The sequence below is a fragment of the Patagioenas fasciata genome, chromosome 1, assembly GCF_037038585.1.
Source record: "Patagioenas fasciata isolate bPatFas1 chromosome 1, bPatFas1.hap1, whole genome shotgun sequence".
NCBI lineage: Eukaryota > Metazoa > Chordata > Aves > Columbiformes > Columbidae > Patagioenas > Patagioenas fasciata.
Window position 1 is genome coordinate 44,724,491 of NC_092520.1, and position 19,736 is coordinate 44,744,226.

Genomic DNA, 19,736 nt, shown 5'->3' on the forward strand with positions numbered 1-19,736 from the left:
ATAAATTTAGTCATTATTAGAATTAGTATAATTGTTCTCTAAGTGCTCTAGGAATAAAAGGTGAAATGAGCTTGGTGACTGCTCTTTCATTCCCATAGGAACATGTCACAGCAGAGAAGCTGGGCTGCAAGTGCAGGGATGCCCAAGGGATAATTTGAAAACCCAGGGACTGGAGATCCGAGTCCAGCAAAGTAGAGCTGGTCTGCACCACTGTAGTTTACAGGCAGAGGAAATGTCTGTTCTTCCAGGGAAGATACAGAAATCCCACAGCAAGAACTGCCCTTTGGAGATGCCAACTGCTGTCTGTCGACTCATGGAAGACAGGGAGCCTTCAGCAAAATGACTGAAGTTGAAAAGAACAGATCCAGACCTTTGAGATCTGGCTCCCTGTGGACTCTGTCCTGTCAGTTATGACTAGTCTTCACCAGGGGGATCAAAGCTGAAAGATGAACCAAAGCAGCTGGCTCAAAACCACCACTGAACAAAGTGGGAGATCATGTGATCTCAACTGGGAGGTCCCTGAGCGTTCCCCCAGCAGAACCCCAAGCCTGTGTCTCCCTCAGCAAGCTGTGCTGTGCAACAGGGAAGGATATTCTCAGTTTTGCTGAAGATGTCCACAGCCTGTGTCCTTCAACAGCCCACAAGAAATCAAAGAATGTTAGGTAAGCTCTTGGAGCACACCACCTGGTTTGGGTTCTTCCAAAAGCCACCTAGTTTGTGCAGACCGAGGCCACACTACAAAGGTGAACCGAAGCACACTGAGCCAGCACATTCCTGGAAGCGTTTCCTGATCTAAGCTGAACCAGCAGCAGATTCAGCTCACTTCCCCGCTGTGGTCTGGTCCACTCCAGACAGCTTCCCAAAAAACACCAAACCAGCCTGTGGTTTGGGGGACTTATCATTCCAGGTTTTTTTAGTAATAGTGTGGAAAAACCTCTACCACCTAAGACTGGTCCTACTGAGCTCTCCAGGCTTCGCCCTTCAGACCCCTGCTCATGGACTCATGTCAGAGCCCACAACATGCAACAGGTATTTCCATGTCATGGAAACACCACACTGACAGGTGTCCAATTATCTCTGACAACAAGGAACAGGAGCACCGCAAAGGTACAGGAGGACACACAAACCCCAAAAGGCAGCAACACACCTGCAGCAAGTGTGTGTTGAGATTTTTGATTGTGGGGTGACAATAAAACCCTGGCAGATGTATTGTTAACCTCCTCTCCTCCCACCTTCCCTCTTCAGACCCTTCCTCTCCCCACTTCCCACTAAGGATATGCAATTGGGATGGAAAGATGGACAGAGAGAAGAGAGTTGGAAAAATTAAAAATGTTTTACTAATGCTACTAATAAGAAAAGAGAAAATAATACAAAATATACAAAACCAATCTTGAAAGGCTCAGCAACTGCAGAGCGGGCACCCAGAGTACTGGATTAGACTCTGCAGCCAACCGGAGTTGGATTCAGTCTCTCACTAGGTCTCCGTCTGCAGAGACTAGCGAGGTCCTCTCCTAATGTCGGCCATAAGGAAAAGGGACGAGATCCTCATGATCTCCCACTTTTATATGAAGTATTCATGTGAATGGGATGTTAACTCCGTTGGTCAGTTTCTTGGTCACCTGTTTCTCATCGCCCCCTCGCGAGGTGTCCATCCATTCTTATCAATAACCTCACATTCCATTGCTATGTCTACTAAAGCATGTATCTGGCTTTCAGGAAAATGCAGCTAATAAGAAGGCTTTAGCTGACAGGCAAATTCACTAAAAGAGAAACTTGTCTTTAACAAAACCAGGACAGTGTGATATGGAAGGAGAAAACCCTGGTCGGTGGGCAGGCAGGGACCCAGCATCGCTGGCACAGTGGCCACAGTTTGCTCCCTGAAGTGGATGCACCCAGTGAGGCAGATGGGGCAGGTCCTGCATTTAGGCTTGGCAGTCCTGAGCGTTTAGCAAACGCAGCTGCAGCCAGAAATGAGGACATGCTTGGTCAAAATTTCTGACCTAGGTCTTCAGGCTGATTCCATCATTTTAATTCACGTATGTCAGAGAGGTACCGGCATCTGCTTCCATTACTCCTGAGAAATGGGAATCCTGCTGGCAGCACATCTCCTCGCCCTCCCACCATGGGAACACCAACTCAGCCACTCATTCAAAAATACCAGAAATGGGAATTAAGGGTGTCTGTACCTGCATTATGAAGTAATTTGTCATTTTATGCTCACAGGCTAGTTTTTGCTAACTTTGTTTTCAGCTCTGGCTAATCTTTCCAAGGTGAAGCTTTCTGTTTTCACTCCCAAATTAATTTTAAAATACAAACCCTCAAAAACCAAAGCAACAATTACAGGAATACATTTATCGTAAGAGTTTAAGTTCTGTATGACTTAATTTTAAAAAATTATGTAATTGCAGACCAAGCCTTACAACCAACAGCAGTAATACAAATCATAGAATGATTTGGGTTGGAAGGGACCTTAAAGATCATCTAGTTCCAACCCCCCTGCCACAGGCAGGGACACCTCCCACTCAACCAGGCTGCTCAAAGCCCCACTCAACCTGCCCTTGAACACTTTCAGGGATGGGGCATCCACAGCTTCACTGGGCAATGACAGATGCTAACACATTTACTAATTAGAATTCTAAGGGGATATCTATTAACTTTCAGAAGTAGCTTAGCAGGCACCCTACTGCACCGAGTTATATCAATAGGTGCTGAAGCAGGCCCTTAAACACAGCTTTCTTTTACTTGCACAATTTATTAACCACAGACTCATCATTATCAGCTGTCACTTCGTGGAGAAGCAACATAGGCAACACCACCAAGATCTACCTTTGCCTTACTATGACATTTAGCAATTCTGATGATGTGAACTGTGAAAAAAAACTGTAGTATTTTAATTATTCCACATTTTTGTCACATTTTGTCAGTTCTGGACTAATTACTTTCCTTTGAGCTGCACTGCAACGTGGGCCGCGTTACTCCCCCACACACAACCTCACATAAAGGTTGCTGCTATCCTTTTATATGCAATTCTCCATTCTTCCTGCTCCAAAAGACTGTTAATAAATAGGATTTCCATTCAAGAACTACTGCAAAATCAATGCACCTGAAACACCCCACAGCAGCTCCAAGCAGAGCAGAAATCTGTGCAGCCACTAGGATGAAAACCCTGCACACTGTTGCTGAGCAGCTTCCGGGCCAGAGACTTTTCTCCCAATTCTGAGCAAAGCCTCTCAGGCAGCTCTGCGCTGGCTACTTGAAAATACAACCTTATTTATTATATATAAAGATCTCTTTATTTATTGATTTTAAAGCAAAGCTTGAGGCTTTTGCAGCAGACGGAAGTGTAACCTACTCTTGTGTCTACGTCCATTGCTTTTCTGACATGTGAGGATGCAGAAAGACCATAGCTATTTTCAACCACTGAAGTAACACTTCTAAAACACATTGTGGTTTTGATATATGAAACTTAAAAGCAATGGTTACAATCCTCTATATATGCCAGCCTCTGAATCACAATGGCAGGAACAAAATAAAAGGACAAAACCCTGAAAATCATAATCCAACATTATTTAAACCAAGTCACATCACAAATCAAGCACTGAATATGATTTGGCCCCAATCCAAATGAACTAATTTTCTGTGTATGTGTAAACATGTGTGTGCGCTTTGGAGACCCACCCCAAGCCAGCTGCTGAAGGGGACTGTGTAAACACACCAAAATAGTTGGGAAATGAATGGAATGAAGCCAGGATCCAGGACCCATAGACAAGAAGCCCTGTAGGCTATGAAAGCAACTGGCCAGCAGAAATGAAGAAAGAAGTGGTGTAGAACAAATTTCGTACTGCTGTTCATAAGGAAGGCCTAATAGGAATGCCGAGGTCTTCCCAGAAATCCTACAATATTTTAACAAAGGCAAAGGGAAGAGGAATGAGCTCATATGCAATGCAAACGTGGCAGGATGAAGGGATTCGTTGCAGGTACCTTAAATGTTGTTTTCTCCTTGGAAAAGATCAGTGTTGCAAATGCCTCTAGCAATTTGCAAGCTACTGGGATTGCTTCTAAGTCCACCTCACCCCGCTCTCATCAAGGCAGAGCCAGTGGCGAGCGATGCTGGGGGGTGACACTGCTCCCCAGGCACAGCCCTCCAGCCCATCAGCTGTGCCCACATCCAATGAGAGAGAACAGGAGCACAAGACGGCACAACACACAGCAGCCAATCTTTGCAAGAAATAGAAAAAGAAAGAAAACCTTTGCTCCTCCTCCTTTTCCAAAGAAATAAAAAAAAAAAAAAAAAGAGACATGGAGAAGAGAAGGCTCCAGGGAGACCTTACAGTACTTTCAGTACTTCAAAGGGACCTGTAAGAAAGATCAGGACAAACTTTTCATTAGGGCCTGTTGTGACAGGACAAGGGGTAATGGTTTTAAACTAAAAGAGGAGAGATTCAGGCTAGACAAGAGGAGGAAATTTTTTCCAATGAGGGTGGTGAAACACTGTCCCAGGTTGCCCAGAGAGGTGGCAGGTGCCCCATCCCTGGAGACATTCCAGGCCAGGCTGGATGGGGCTCTGAGCAACCTGATCTAGTTGAAGATGTCCCTGCTCATTGCAGGGGAGTTGGACTAGATGACCTTTGAAGGTCCCTTCCAACCCAAACTATTCTATGATTCTATTAATGTAAGGTTTAGGGAAAAGTTCTCCTCTCACTCTATGAGTTTCAGCATAAGTTTTCCATTTTTCAGTGACAGTAAGTAAAAGCAGATCTGTCCTATGAATATGACTGGGCTCCAGACAACAAACTGCCTATTATCTATTTACACTGTGAAATATTCATTAAATATCAACTACCAATCGACTGTTAAGGGACACATCTTGATAAATGCTAGACAACAGATGAAACCAAAAGAACTTCACAGTCTCCTTGCCTTGCTGAATGGGGTCATCAGTCATTTTAAGTAATCATTCATTACATTGTTTTATTCAAGATATTTATAATCATAATAAATTGAGACAAAAACACCAAACTACAGCCTCTTTGCCTGAGAGTAATCTAAACTGAAAAGCACATGACAGAAAGGATGGATTGATGGCCAGTGCAAAATAAGTCCCTTGAGATTAATATATTTTATCCTGTTGGTGTTTCTAGTCATAATTATACTGCAAGAATCCAATGAATGATGTTAGATGTGAAAGACCACTTAAGAGCAGTCATTTTCTTTTTAGGAAAATTGCATTTGTTCGTAAGAGATACAGAGGAGACAGGTAACAACAAAAACCAAACATTTCACCACAATGCTAACTAATATTCTGACTATGCAAATAAAACCATAAAACTTCCTTGAAACCCTCAAACACACATTAAAAAAAAAGAAAAAAAAATCATGATCAGACTTCAAAATAATGAAAAAGGTTTGCTCTTTGATTTTTTTTAAAGAGATGACACACAGGTTACATTTGTGAGACAGCAATACTTCCCAGGCTCATCACATAGACCTCTTTAGAAAATCAGCAGTCATCTCCTACCACCACTGAATTCAATACAACTCTGTGTTGTTTATAATTTTTTTTTTGGGCATTAAATAACTTGGAACATCATTAAGCCTGATCATAAGAACTGCCTGGTAGTACTTCTGTGTGTGAAACTACCTTGTAAGTGGGAGACTGCACCTAAGACTGCTTGTTAAGTACAAGCCAGACCTGCCTTTTCCATCTGAGCAGTCTCTTCTTTCTCCCATTTAATTTTGCTCTCTGACCTCTTTTCAGCCCACTTCCTTTTGGTTTAAAGTCTTGATCTCTTCTCCCTAGTATCCAGTGCTAAGCATGGGAATGGTTCAAAACTGCACCGGGGAAGTTTAGACTGGACATCAGGAACCAACTCCATACCGAGAGGATGGTTAAACACTGGAACAGGCTTCCTAGAGAGGTGGTCTATGCTCCAAGCCTGTCAATGTTTAAGAGGCATTTGCACAATGCCCTTAATAATGTGCTTTAACTTTTGGTCAGCCCTGAACTGGTCAGGCAGTTGGACTAAATGATCATTGTACGTCCAAGTGCTCTGTGTATTCTATTTTGCCTAGGACTTTTTGAGCTATAGTTCCCCGCCTGTCAGTTACCGATTTCCTTACTAGCTCCTACCCCTGTCTCTTCTCTGCAGACATCTGCATTCAATCACTGTAGACTGAAAAATGTAAACTTTAAATGTCAGATTCAACAGAGAACTGAAACCTCTGAATTCAGTTGCTGTTATTATGGAAAACAGAGAAACATTGTAAGCTGCATGCATTCAATATACATGTGTGCCACCAGTTTTATTTGCATATTTCTCATTACTCTGGGAAAGATTCACCTGACCTCATTTTATGAGATAGAAAAATTTATGGTCATATCTCCTCGATTAGTTGCACATACACTTAATGTCTGTGACTTAGAGAAAACCACATTTATACATATTATGATATGGTCTGTGGCAGACCAAAGACCTAAAACATACCAATATACCATACATATGATGCAATCCAAGTTGTTTACACTCCCACCGATATACCAACACACATTAGCAATGTAAAGCTTTCAAAACTTAGTTAGCAAAGCAGCAATGAAGTGAAAGGCTGAGGCAGGGTGCTGGGTGAAATCCAATCTCTTTCCTATAGGAGCCAGAACTTTATCAACCGATCTCAGCAGTGAGCACAGAAGAGCCCTCTCCACCTCTATTGCTCAAGCTTTCTGGAATCAGTCTTCCCAGAAAAGGAATTTTTAGCCTCAGACTTTGAATTCTTCCACATAACCACATTTTTTTCTTGTCCAGCAGTATGATTTAATCATGGTACTTTCCTAATGTAAAAGATTAAGAGCTGGATTCAGAGCCCTGTGTTTGCAAAGACTGCCAAACCGAAAACATGTAATGAAATAATTCAGCAGCCCCTTCCTTATCTGCACACATCTTGCATGGCTTCCCCACAAGTACTGTGGGATGTCATTTGAAGGGCGTGAGAGAATGGAACTACGGCTTGACAAGAAAGAGGTCACCCTCTTCTCCTTTTCTTCTTTCCTTCCGCCATCACTCTGCGTTGAACCAGAACAGCACAAGCAGAGAGATGAACAGCGATACAGAGCTAGCAGTGCTGCGTCTCTCATATGACTGAAGTCTTTCCCAAGAAACTTTGGAACAAGGCCACAAGTCTTCTGTGCTTGCCTGATCTGGAAGCCCTCCCTCTTCTGCACAGGCTCTGGTTACAACAGCCCCTCTCAAGGATCTGACAAATGCTTAATATTTTCTGTCCTAGTGTCACTTCCCAAGCCAAATACTTAGGACGTTCCTCTAGTCTGGTCCAGGTTCTCCTCAATTCAAAACAAAGCATTACCACACTATGGTAGTACTGCTCTGTGTTGTCCTCTAGATAGCATGAGGAGTCCACTGTAACATAATGATACCCAGAGACAGCTTACAGATAATTAGGTTGGTCTTTGCACCCTCTCACACTTTCTGCCAGTAAAGAGCCTCCCTAAGTTCATACACACAGGATTTTATCTCTGCAGTCCTGGAAGATGCAAAGTATCAGTTTTTCACTCTGCTATTCATAGCCAGGACGTTGGAGCAGGGAGGCGCCTCCTCCCCCAGGATGTGAGCCCATCCTGAGCTATCAGACACCAGTATGGACAGTAGCCACCGACACGTCAGCAATCAAACCAAAGAGAAATTCCTTTAAGAACCTGTGTGCTGGTTTAGCAGGCAACAATTGCTGGTTCATATCTAAGCATATGAGTCGCTGATCCCATAGAGAAATTATGTACATTATTGCAAAGACACTAATACCACTCACTATCTCTATTAACGTTTAAATTTGGCTCCTGGAGGCTGGAGGTGTTTTCTGGGACCTGCAGTATATAAAGCAGATGTTCTACAGATGCTTCTGAAGTAAAGATTATTTCACTGGCTGTTATTTCAGTAGACAAGATTCAAGGACACAGATAAGCATGTCTCCTACCTGTTGTAAACATTAAAAACAAACCAAAAACAAAACAAAACAAACAAAAAAAAAACCACAAAGACACTAAACTCTTCAGTATCCAAGTCAGGTATTGATAAACTGTAAAACTTCTGAACCACTGAAAGCTTGAAAGAAACAAATGATCACTGAGATAAATAAGAATTCTTGTCCTCCCAAACTACTTTGCTCACATTAGCAGAGCTACAAGTTTCCATGTCTTGTATTGAACTGACACTGTGCTTTTGAAAAAAATTGAGGGTTTTGCTGTTTTTTCAATTGTTCACACCCCCACCTGGGATTCAGGGGTTGAAGAATGCTCTCTAGGAAAGAGATTTTTCCAACATAACATATCCCTCCTTAACCAGCAGAGTTGCCAGAATGCCTTATGTGACTGAGCTGCTGCACAGCATCCCGCTGGATCACACTCTCCACCTGTCATTACAGTTCACTTGCTCCAGTGCAAACCCACAGGCACAGTCAGCTTTGTTTAAACATCCTTGATAGGAACTGGTTAACAAAGCACTCCAGCCAAAGCATACAGTTCACAGTTGCCAACACATCAGACTGACAGATGTCAAGGCCTACTGAATTTTATCACCTTACAAAGCGTAACAATAAAGTCAGTAAAGCACAGAGGCCCAGTAACAGCTTCTTCCTTTTTAACTGGTGCAGAAAATGCGTGCTGCAAGACAGTCATCTCTCTATGACAAGAAAACAAAGCACCAAGATACTTTCAAAGACACCATATCCTATTTGACTTCTTTGTCAATGTGGCATCTGAGTTCCACTCATCAATGTACTAAGCTTCACAGCCAGCAGCTGTCATGGAAGACAACACCTCTCTCATTCTCCCTTCATCCCTGCACGTAAGAATACGGAACACCACCATGCATGAGCCGATTCAAACACCTGGCTTCAAAGGAATTAACTATTTCCTTAACATACTACTAGTTTTTCCTTTGAATATTCACATTTGGTCAGAAAAAGCTGCATTAAGCTACAGCTGTGTTAGGCTATAGTACAGGGTGTTCCAAAAAGTTGGACCCAATTTCAAAACATTAAGCATTTCAAATTTGGTCCAGCTTTTTGAAACACCCTGTATTTCCCTGCCTGAAAGACAACATGGCATATGAAGCTCAGACCAGTTATTTCATCTATTATGTTTTGTAACACAATATAAATTTTTGATAATAGCAGTAATATGTGTAACGCATACAGCTGTAAAAATGTCAACCAACTTTTATGGTTTTCCTCTTCATATGAATATTCAGTCATCCATTCGTCCCTAGATCCACTTCAATCCTGAAAAAGAAAAGAGAAAATAATTTAATTGATGTATTTTTTAGAGGTTCATTAATTTCTCAAATATTATTGTATATGTAAATAAAAAAACCTAACCACAGATCTCTGCCCCATAGTAAAACAGAGGTCAGAAGAACAGTAAGTTTATACACACTTTAAATAAAACTAGCTAAGTACAACAAACGGTATATTGGGGAAAGCATTATGTTTCCTCTAACTAATGATTTTAGTCAATAGTCTCAGTGTCTTTAATTTCTGAGCTGCTACTTGAGTGCACTAAATCCCAACTGCTTTAATTAGTCTTCAGGGCCCACTGTATATCAGTACCCTGCAGCTGTACAGATAGGCTTTCCAGCAGTTACAGTGTGAATATTCTTTACTGGTATTTCAAAATGTGTTTCCCAGAACTACTGTGCAAGATCTGAACAATAACGCATTAAAAGCAAAAATACATTAATTAGTGAACTCAATCAATACTCCAGCCACAGGAAATAACTGCACAAGACCATTACAAAATTTGAATATGTATTTATCGAAAAGATTCTTATGGAGACATGATTATTTCAGTTATGCTTCCATGTGAATCCATAAAAGAAAAATGCATCTAGATACTTAAATACTATATTATACTATATTATACTTTTGGGAGGTTCCTTCAGATTTAATATACAAGTCCAGTAGTCTAACTTTTTTAACACCTTGAGGAAAAAATCTTCAGATGTCCAAAATTTAAATAACAGACAGTACATCTTAAACCTCTTGCCAGAATATGTGCCTATATCTGGAAACAAATGCTACTTACATATGTCTATCTTAATAACAGAAATGGTGTGAAGTCAAGAATTGGAATCTGCTGTCAGAGCTGTTATAAACAATCTGTTGTTATTTTTATATCATTCAAACTAAGGTCATCCTTCAAATAGCAGCAGAGCATCACCTCCCCACTTTTAAACCACAACCCACTATTTCTTTACTGCTGCATATACAAAAAGGTGGCTAACAGTCTTCCAAACACTAAGCGAACTTCTGCACTGAAAACAAGACATGAAGCTCCCTTAAATATGTAAAATTAGTAAATATTAATATACTGTGCTACTACCATACTGATTAAACACCACACACTTATTCTTTTATATTAACCTTAATATTTTCTTAGAAATACAAGTAAGCTCCAAATACTCATATGAATCATAGAAGGTTGCAAAAATCATCACAAGCACTGACTTCACTAAGTGTCATTAAATACTGCAGACTCAGAATATGCTAATTATTGTAGACGGTTTGCCTCATCTCTTACATATCTTGCAGACTCTCTTTGCTTTCTGTTGTTTAATCTCAAAATTTCCATCTCATGTGAAACAGTTTTGGAGGTTTTGTTGTTTGGGTGGCTGTTTTTTTGCGGTGTGTGTGTTTGTTTGTGGTTTGCTTAGTTGGTTGGTTTTGTGTTTTTGTTTGGTTCGGGTTTTTTGTTTGTTTCGATTGCACACTTGAAAAATCAGCTTTGAGTTTCCAGCTGCTCTTTCTCTGTGCTAACGTCCAAAAATGGGACAAGTGGACTAGGTTTTCTTAGATCTTGAATTTACAATATGTGGTTATCTAACCTGAGTAGGAAATAACTTAGTCATCAAGTTCTTCATAACTAAATATAACGTATTCCAAAGCTTCATGGGGTCTCTGTCAGAAGAAGACAGTTTGACCTGTAATTGTTTCCAGTTCTCCAGGTTCTCTCATCATTACTCCTTCCTACATACCGACAGACACACACACACTCCTACAATGCAACTTAACCTCAAGTTACAGACAAACGCTGAGGTCCCGATTAAGTTACCGTGGCCATGGTGACAGAGCAAACACGGGTTTGTGTTTCACAAATGCTAACAGGCCACTGCCCAACCAGCCATAGCCGCAGCTGGTTTTGCATCATTAAATCACGTACAGTGTCCCTCCTCATGAGAAAGCTACTTCATTATTGACAATAAATAGTTGGGCCTCATTAATTCTCTTCAGGTCTGCACAATTTGTCAAGCACTGAATCACCTATGTCCTTCCACGACTGAAATGCTCTCCTCCATGGAGAGGTTTCCACTTGTCCTTCTCTTCACCAAGCACAAGCGGCAACACCACAAGCTCTGGCAGCGTCACTGTCCCACAAGGTCTCTCCACTGACATACATGTAGCTTGAGGGGTAGGACAGGGGGTATCCCCTAGCACCAACTGCCAGCAAGGGTGACTAAAAGCATCAACTTTGATGGCCAACACACACTTGCCAAAAATGCCACCCACACAGGCTGCACATCTCTTCATTGCGACTATCTTCAGTTGCTTTTGGGAAGAAGATGAAGAGCAAACCATTCATCTGAAAACAGCGTTTAACTAGTAACTCCACAAATGTGTTTCCTGATTTTCAGAAGAGTTGAAAAGCTTTGGCTTCAGATGAAGTGACTTTGAAATGCATGTGTAAAATAGAACCGTCCATCCTTACAGACCTAGTGCATCCCTTCTGTCATGTGTCACCACTGTGAAACCTGCTCTGGACTTTGGTTTTCAGCAGCTTACTGTAAAATCTCAGTTTCTACTGTCAGGCATACAAAAGCACACATGGAAGTCCAGACAGAAGCATCTTCCATTTGTATCAAATGGTTTTTATCCCAGAAGAAAATCTACCCAACGAGTCAACTGCACAATATTCCTGATTTGAAACTTCTACATCTAAAGGGTTCTCATAGAGCAAAGCACCTAACGAACTATCAGTTTCAACCAAAAGAAAAAAATGTAAGCAGCAAACACAGAATTATGCCAAAGACTAATCATCATCTTGAAACTGTGCTTTCAGACCCCAGAAGTTTGTAAAACTTACGAATGCCACCAAACATTAGATTCCTTCTCCTACAGAAAGAGAGAACCAAACAGAAATTATAACACCTAGTCCATTTTGAAAACCTGACTCAATCGGAATAAATGTGCTGTTAGTCCCACCCTGGCCAGCATCCTCAGCCACTGGTGGAACTGAGCAGGAATCATGGACATGAGTAAGGAACATGAGAAGGGTATCAGGACAATCATGCTGAGAATGTTTCTAGACAAACACAGGCCACTATATATGTAGAGGTGTCCATGTCTCTACAAATAGAACATTTTTGAACATAGACACCCACATTAATTAATTAAAAACAAGTTCATACTGGTATCACTTTTACATACTCCTAACTTTTAAAGTAAATTCTTGTTAATACCGTTACAAGTTATTCCTCATGCTATTTTCCCCCTTTCCACACTTGGATACAGGAACACACATTTGAAAAAGACCAACTCAGTTATAAAGTTAAATAATTTGCTGAATCAAGATTTATTAACACTTTCCTCTATAAAGTAAACTTCCCATCTTTGGGCATAAGTCTATTTCTGAATCACCTTCTTGCATCATTGATTGTACTGTCAAAGTATACACTTTTCTTCTTGGAAGCCATTAAATCTGCACTTACACTTCTGTAATCTCTTTCAAAGGCCCTCAGCCATACCAGACTTCCCTGAAGATGGAATGCAACTTCTCCCAAACTCATGAAGGCCACTCTGAAGATCAGGTAAGGCGGGAACACTGAAAACACAGTTCCAGCAGCATTCAGAGCTGAAAGAACACAGGTTATCCCCAAGCCAGTGTTGAGGATGACTACTTCCATGTTAATAGTAGCCACATACTTGCCCCTTTTTTCCTGTGTTTCTGATTCCCACACAGCAATTCGTAAACTCCACAAAGCAGACGTTCCACAGAAGCTACAGACAAAACACACTTTAGCTACAAGCTAAAGATTTGCAATAGTCCTCGACATTTAGAAAAGGGATAGGAAATGCTGAAAGTCAGTGCAGCATTGCTCCGCACCAAGTGTGCCCGAAAAGTCTTCCTAAAATCGCTTTGATGCCTACCTTTCTTGTCTCAGGCCTAGTCCCAATGATCTTTGAAAGTGAGTTCTGTGCCACTGTGACCGCAACTAGCTAAAACACTTTGCCACAAAGCTGTCTGTAAAAAGTTAAAAAACTCCGAATTCCAATAGAAGCAGCTGTCCCATCAGCAGCCATCACAAGCTATAAGATCAGCTGGGTAATACAACTTAACATGCATTCAGTTTATGGTATGCATTTTATAGACCTCACAGGACCAAAGGAGCACTTGCTACATATTCTCTCACTCACTAAACACCTGTGATCAGAAGGTTTATTCTGTCCTCAGCTAAAGTTTTTGCTAGTCTTTGATAGTAATTTCTGCTCAAACAAGGCAAGCAGAGTTACTTGCTTTAAGACGCCAGCCCCTCCACTAACATCTTTGTTGCTCTGATGCAGTGTCATAACAAAAATACCTTAAGCTGCTCAAAATATTTTCGAAAATTAACTTAATTCTTCAACTTCTGGCTTTCACTGGTATTTTAATAAAGGTAAAGAGAAGCAGGAGGCAGAGAGTGGGATGCCTGTTGCTAGGCGATACCTAGCTCTCCTGAACTCCTACAGACTGAAATATTTATCCAGACTCCCACGAAGAACGACATCTAGCATGGAGAAAGAAGAGACACAGGTACTCACTGAAGTACATTGTGATTCAGGGTATGAAGCAGCAGCTCTGACACCAGCTCGGTCCCTGGAGTATCTGAGCTGAGAAGGCTGCAGTCTGAGATGGGGGTGGGTGATGCAGCTCATCCCGAACATCTACCCTGATTTCAAGCTGAGCCCCATGGGTCCATGCCTCCAAGAATTTTACACCAAACCAGAACGATCTCAATGCCATTTGGCTCTTGGCAGCACAAGGAAGTACATATTTTGTTCACCTGACGACATAGCTGTGTTGTCTCTCTGTTGTCTGGGGTTTCTTCCCAAAATCATTATACTCTGATAACAGGTTTCCATAGAAAACAAGCAGGCAGCTGGCCAGATGTGGATGAATGATTCATTAACCGAATGTACAACCTTTGCAAGAAGTCTGTGTGCCACGTGCCTCCCTCACGACCCCTTTAAAAGCTTTATTCAAAGACTAAACTTTTAAGGAGTGCTTACACAGTCTCGCAGCAGAGGCTTAGAGGAATAAACAATATTCTTTACAAGTTATTTTATTTGACATTCATGAATTATTTTGAATAGAACAGCTTCAAGGATAAGTCCCAGACCTTTTGGGACTTAATTTCAATAACTTTTCATTTTTCCTAGAATTTAAGGGTATGGTTTGACAAAAATAATTATATATAAATATGCTACATTTTATAATTTCTGATAATTATTACTCTGTGAAGGATGATGTCTTTAAGTCACATTAAAAAAAAAATCAACTGCACTGTATACAAAGAATTTTGGTATGACAAATGAAATTACAAAATGTGTGTACATGTTGTTATATTGTAAAGTAAAAAAATGTTTAGTAGTCAAAATCTAGAGAACTAACAGAGTCTTCAAATGCCTGGGTTTAGGTAATAACCAGTGGATGATCAAAGAAGAGTGCAACAAATTCCAAAGAGCAGAGCAAAATACTACATCCCCCTTGATTTTTTCTTCTAAAAGTAGTGGTTACCTTTGATGGTCTCAGTTGTTTGAATGGATAGCTCTGAAACCTTGATACTCCCTTCGCAACTCTAGTTTAAATAGAATGACACTGTTTTTCATTAGATATAAATAAAATAAAATTCTGATAAACACAGTCACACAGCACTTCGGACAGCTTCTCTGACAGAAGGAAATGTTCGTGCTACTCAGTGCACACACTCAGCACAAAGTCTCTTTAGTTCACCAAGTTATCCTCACACACAGCTCAAATTCCACATTATAGTTAAAATTCTATCTACCAGCCTGTGCACAAAGTCAAAGGACTTAGTGGGCCTCTTTTTGTTACAAGAACTACAATTTTATACACACACACACACATATATATATATATACACACACAACACCATATCTACACATATATGTATATGAATATGAAAACATACATACACACAGCCACAAATTTCTGGTGAACTGGTTAAATATTTTGTGTCAATAATTGCCTTAAAGAATTTGATGAAACCATACTTTCTAATATATTATCAACACAACACAGGATTTTCAGCCAAGTTGTGAAATACATTTCTGAACACATAAAGAAGTGGAATTTTTAAAAAGTGATATTTTTCTCCTTATCTTCAGACTTTCTTTTTCCCCTTATTTTCAGACTTTGTTTAGCAAAACAGTAGCTGTCACTCTCCAGATAATGACGATACAAGATTTCTACTCATAAGGGCTTATGAGCATCTGAAAGAAATTATAAAACAGTAATATTTAAAAACTAGTCACTTCTCATTTTAGGCTGGAATAATTTATGTTGTATTTCTATATTTTGTTTGCACTTCAGACAAAACAAATGTAATTAAGTGTACTAAAAATGAAGTCAAAGTGTGAAATCCAAAAGGAAGGTATCCCACAGGAAAACTGCTCTTGCCTCAAGTAGGATAAGAGGGAAGAGACTTGCCAGTGATTCTTCCATATCATCACAGTGGGGAAAGGGATAAACACCAAGCTCTCCAGCAGATCTTTCATCAAGGGCCTGGACTGACTATAGAGATTGCACAGAAAAAGACCTAATTGCACAGGTTTCATTGTCCTGCACTAGCACCACCAAATGCTAGCAACCCACCCCACCTCTTCTGGTTTAACACCTTTACTTAAACTAGATTTCTGATGGGTCCAGAATCAAGACGACTCCACTGGTGGTATGGCCAGCAGTACTTGACACTCTCTTCTCAAAGCTGCAAAATAACCTTCATTTCTATTCTAATCCATTCAAAAGTAGAACAAGCATCTTCTTTATTTTCTGTTAAGAGGCTGCTGAACCCCAGAGACCATCAGAAGAACCAAGAATCCTTGCACTTGTACACAGCTATAAATGAAAGAGGCAGAGCTTAAGGACAAGGTCACCAGTTTCCTTAGGACACTAAGTGGAACATCAGTTTCCAGGTAGACCGTACATTTGACGTTTCTCATGGTGACAGTAATCAACCACCTAATCCAAGGGAGGGTGGCTGAACCTCTAAGGCTCTTTTTGCTGCAAGTCCAAAGGAATGAGCACAAATTTGCTGCTGACTCGTGCCAAATCTGCTCTCAGTCAAGCCAGCTGTAGTGAGCACCCCGCTATTCAGTAACAGAGCATCGGTATCTGAGATTTAACCTGCAAGAAAGTCTGAAACGCAAGCATCTGAAACAGATGAATCCTGCCTTGGATAGCAACTACTACTCATACATGCTTCCAAATTTCATAGTCTCCTTGTAGTTGCCCTCAGAGGAAACACCAGGACAATGGAAAAATCGGAGCAGGAAGAAAAAAATTTAACACTGTTTATATGTACTAGCTTATATAAACCCTGGCATGTCTTTTTCCTTTTACGCCATGCAAGATGCTGAAAATAAATTAAAGAATGGCACTAACCATCATCCCATTGCGGACAAAATATCACACAGCTTTCCCCTCACCACAGTGTCAAGAGTGCTGTGCCAACTTTCACAGCAAAACCACTTAAAGAATAAGCAAAACCAGAATAAGCCGTGACCACTAAACTTGTCTGAAAAGAAGGAACGAAATTCCCACAAGCAGCAGAGAAAGCTTTATACATCACCAGAAAGGGGTTGCAAAATCGGTGTTGATGCCTCCACGGCTGACGTAGGCCCCGGCCTGGAGATGGTCACCTCCTCACAAGCACTTGTTGAGTAATGTGTGAGGAGTCCCACCTCACGACAGCCATCAGCATAGGTTAGGAAAAACACAAAAACAAACAAACCAACCCACCACACACAAAACCTACTCAAATAAACCTACCTTGCCACCTCCAAAACAGAGGTGGCAATAAGCATGAGATGACATTTACACCTTTCGCTAGCACCGCCGCAGCAGCTAAGGGAGACCAGGCTCTGTGACCAAGAAAATATAGTCCAAGCAAACATAGTCCAAAGGTGCGAGATACACCAAACAAACATAAACATCCTCATTTCCAGGCTCAAAGTTGTGCTTCAAGAAAAAAGAAAGCCAACAGCTGAATGTGCCCTGCTATACAGCATATAGTTATGTTCAGCTCCTACTCCTGTTTTTGCTTAACCCACAAGAAATTTCATCACTGCATTAGTTATAATTTGGGCTCCTTCTTTCACTTTCCATTAGAAATGTACCAATAAAAGGCTTTTTTTAAGAAAAGTGCACGATATCTATATACGTGGAGGTATGGGTACATATTCAGGCTCTAAATTGGGGCCACTATATGACAGCAGAGATGCTATTAATCAGTTTAAGGAGTTTATTTGGCTGGCATCCTACAACTGTGGGTGATGAGTGTCTATTTTAATAGGAAGGTATACTCTCTAAAATTGATCAATTGATCATGAGTGCTTCCATTAATCATTTTTAAATGTCTTTTCTCCTAGCCTGCCTCTTCTTGAAAGTGCAGACTAGCATTATTATTAATAATTATCTCTCAGCATAATGTAGGTGAAAATCTCAGAACAGGGAAAAATCCTGTATACAATATTCCCATCGTGCATTGACCAGCTCAAAATGACTCCACTACCAGATTCAGTAGCTACAAATCTTTTAATAATAATTTGAAATGCAGAGAATATCACTGAAGCACAGCCATGTTCTTGATGTCTTTGGGATGAGCAAGAAGAGTAAAATTGACCCCAGTACTGTTCCTGAAGAATTTCCACTGGAAACCCTCCATTCCTAAAATTTCAAACTTACACACACACACTGTAAAGCTCAGCACAAGCCATGATTAACCTTAGAAAAAGGCACATATGTTCAGAGATCTACCTGATACATACCTGGTCACATTCCATGAACCTGTCTAGTCCTTGTAATTTCTCTCCTTGTTCTAATAGCCCTCATATTTTTGACAGGAGACACAGCTGCTCTGATTATTTTCCTGTCATTACTTACACAGAAATATATTTGCTTCTCTCCGATCTGGTAGTTCCCCCATCACTTAGACTTTTTTTGGGTAGAGGGGTGCTCAGGAGCAATTCAATACACTATTTCATTCAGTAGTCCAAGGAGGACTTCACCTGCAAATCTGTCTACATATTTAAGTGCAAAAACCTGATTTCCAAAGGTAATTTGTACTTTCCAGTCCCCTACTGAGGTCAGGGTAGCAGCCTGCAGGACTCGCCATCTGCACGCAGTAGGCCAGTGCCATTTCATTCTGCAGACCAACACGGACAAACCAACTCCCAAACTGTGGCTCAGTAACTATTCACATTCACAGCCCAGAAACTACAAACTGAAGAATAACTTTGGCGGATGAAGTTCTTGCCAGTTGGCAGGTTCATCTCACCAACCTATGGACACCCGCTCCTGCGCTCACTGTCCTTCATGGCTCTGTAGTTAAAGGAAATAAAGAGACAGCACAAGGGTCTGAGTCACAGTCACTGTGGTCAGTTTAGTAATTTTTGTATTTAACCTATTTATTATTTTATTTTTTATTTAACTTTTTATTCAAAATACCAAAGGTATTTTAAATAAAATGGTACTTACTTGCCTGCAAAGTGAAGGGTACTACAAGTTTTAAGAACTTTGGTCTTTTAAACAAGTCTTGCAGATTGCTTTGTTTTTCTGATGAAAACCTCTTGATTTTAAAGATTTTTAAAGCCGTTGTTTTCAACGGAGCTAGGCAGACTTGAAAAGCCAACCCATTTTCAAAAGAGCTTGGAGAAAAAAGGAAAAGAAGTAACCCAAGACGGTTAAATACTACTGTCAAGCAGGAATTGGTAAAACCACCCACACTAAGCTCCCCGCATACCAAGGTGATATACAGAAATTAATACAAGTACACTCCCCATCAATTACACAGATATAACCATTACAATAAATTATTACAAAAAACAGAAACTAAGGATGGCAAGGAAGTCGCATTGCTTGGTTTATTAAAACTGAGAGGAAGATGTTTCAAAGGAAAAAAGCATTTCCAAGACCAAGGATTTTCACCCTGGAGCCCCTGCGGCTTGGCCAGGCTGGCTAGTCCCATACTCCCTGTCACCCCAGCAAAACCAATCAAACCAAATTCATAATCCCTCCATTCCAAGTTGACTGATTGTATGTACCTGTCTTTCAGGGGGGAGAGTGCAACAAATGAACCAATAAACAGCATTAATAAATATTTTAATAACAACAGAAGACAAAAATACAAGAGGAGATTACCACTGAGGAGAAACAAATATTTTGGGGAATATTCCAGGTGTAACAGAAAAACAACATAGGTGTGACAGTATGGATGCTGATTTGAATGAAGCATGCCTCTGGCAAGGATCAAAGACTTCTACCCAAGACACACCTGAAACGATTCCTGGCCAACCACCACCATCTGTAATCCCTACAAACCACCCTGACTCAGAAGAACATGAATGACATGAACAACTACACTCACTACTTCCCTGAGCATCATGTTCAGCAACTAACT

The 19,736-nt window shown here is 40.7% G+C and overlaps 1 protein-coding gene across 6 annotated transcripts in view; it reads right to left on the minus strand.

Annotated features, from left to right (window-relative positions):
- Positions 1 to 19,736, minus strand: part of KLF12 (KLF transcription factor 12) — a 259,830-nt gene that overhangs the window by 181,435 nt on the left and 58,659 nt on the right. For 5 of the 6 annotated variants that reach the window (XM_071806201.1, XM_065844849.2, XM_065844857.2 and 2 more), the window contains exon 2: positions 9,222 to 9,285. The exons of the other annotated variant lie outside the window; for it this stretch is intronic. In XM_071806201.1, the coding sequence (XP_071662302.1) occupies positions 9,222 to 9,242 (21 nt within the window). In that variant the 5' untranslated portion in view covers positions 9,243 to 9,285. The remainder of the gene's footprint in view (positions 1 to 9,221; positions 9,286 to 19,736) is intronic. 6 annotated transcript variants of the gene reach the window in all.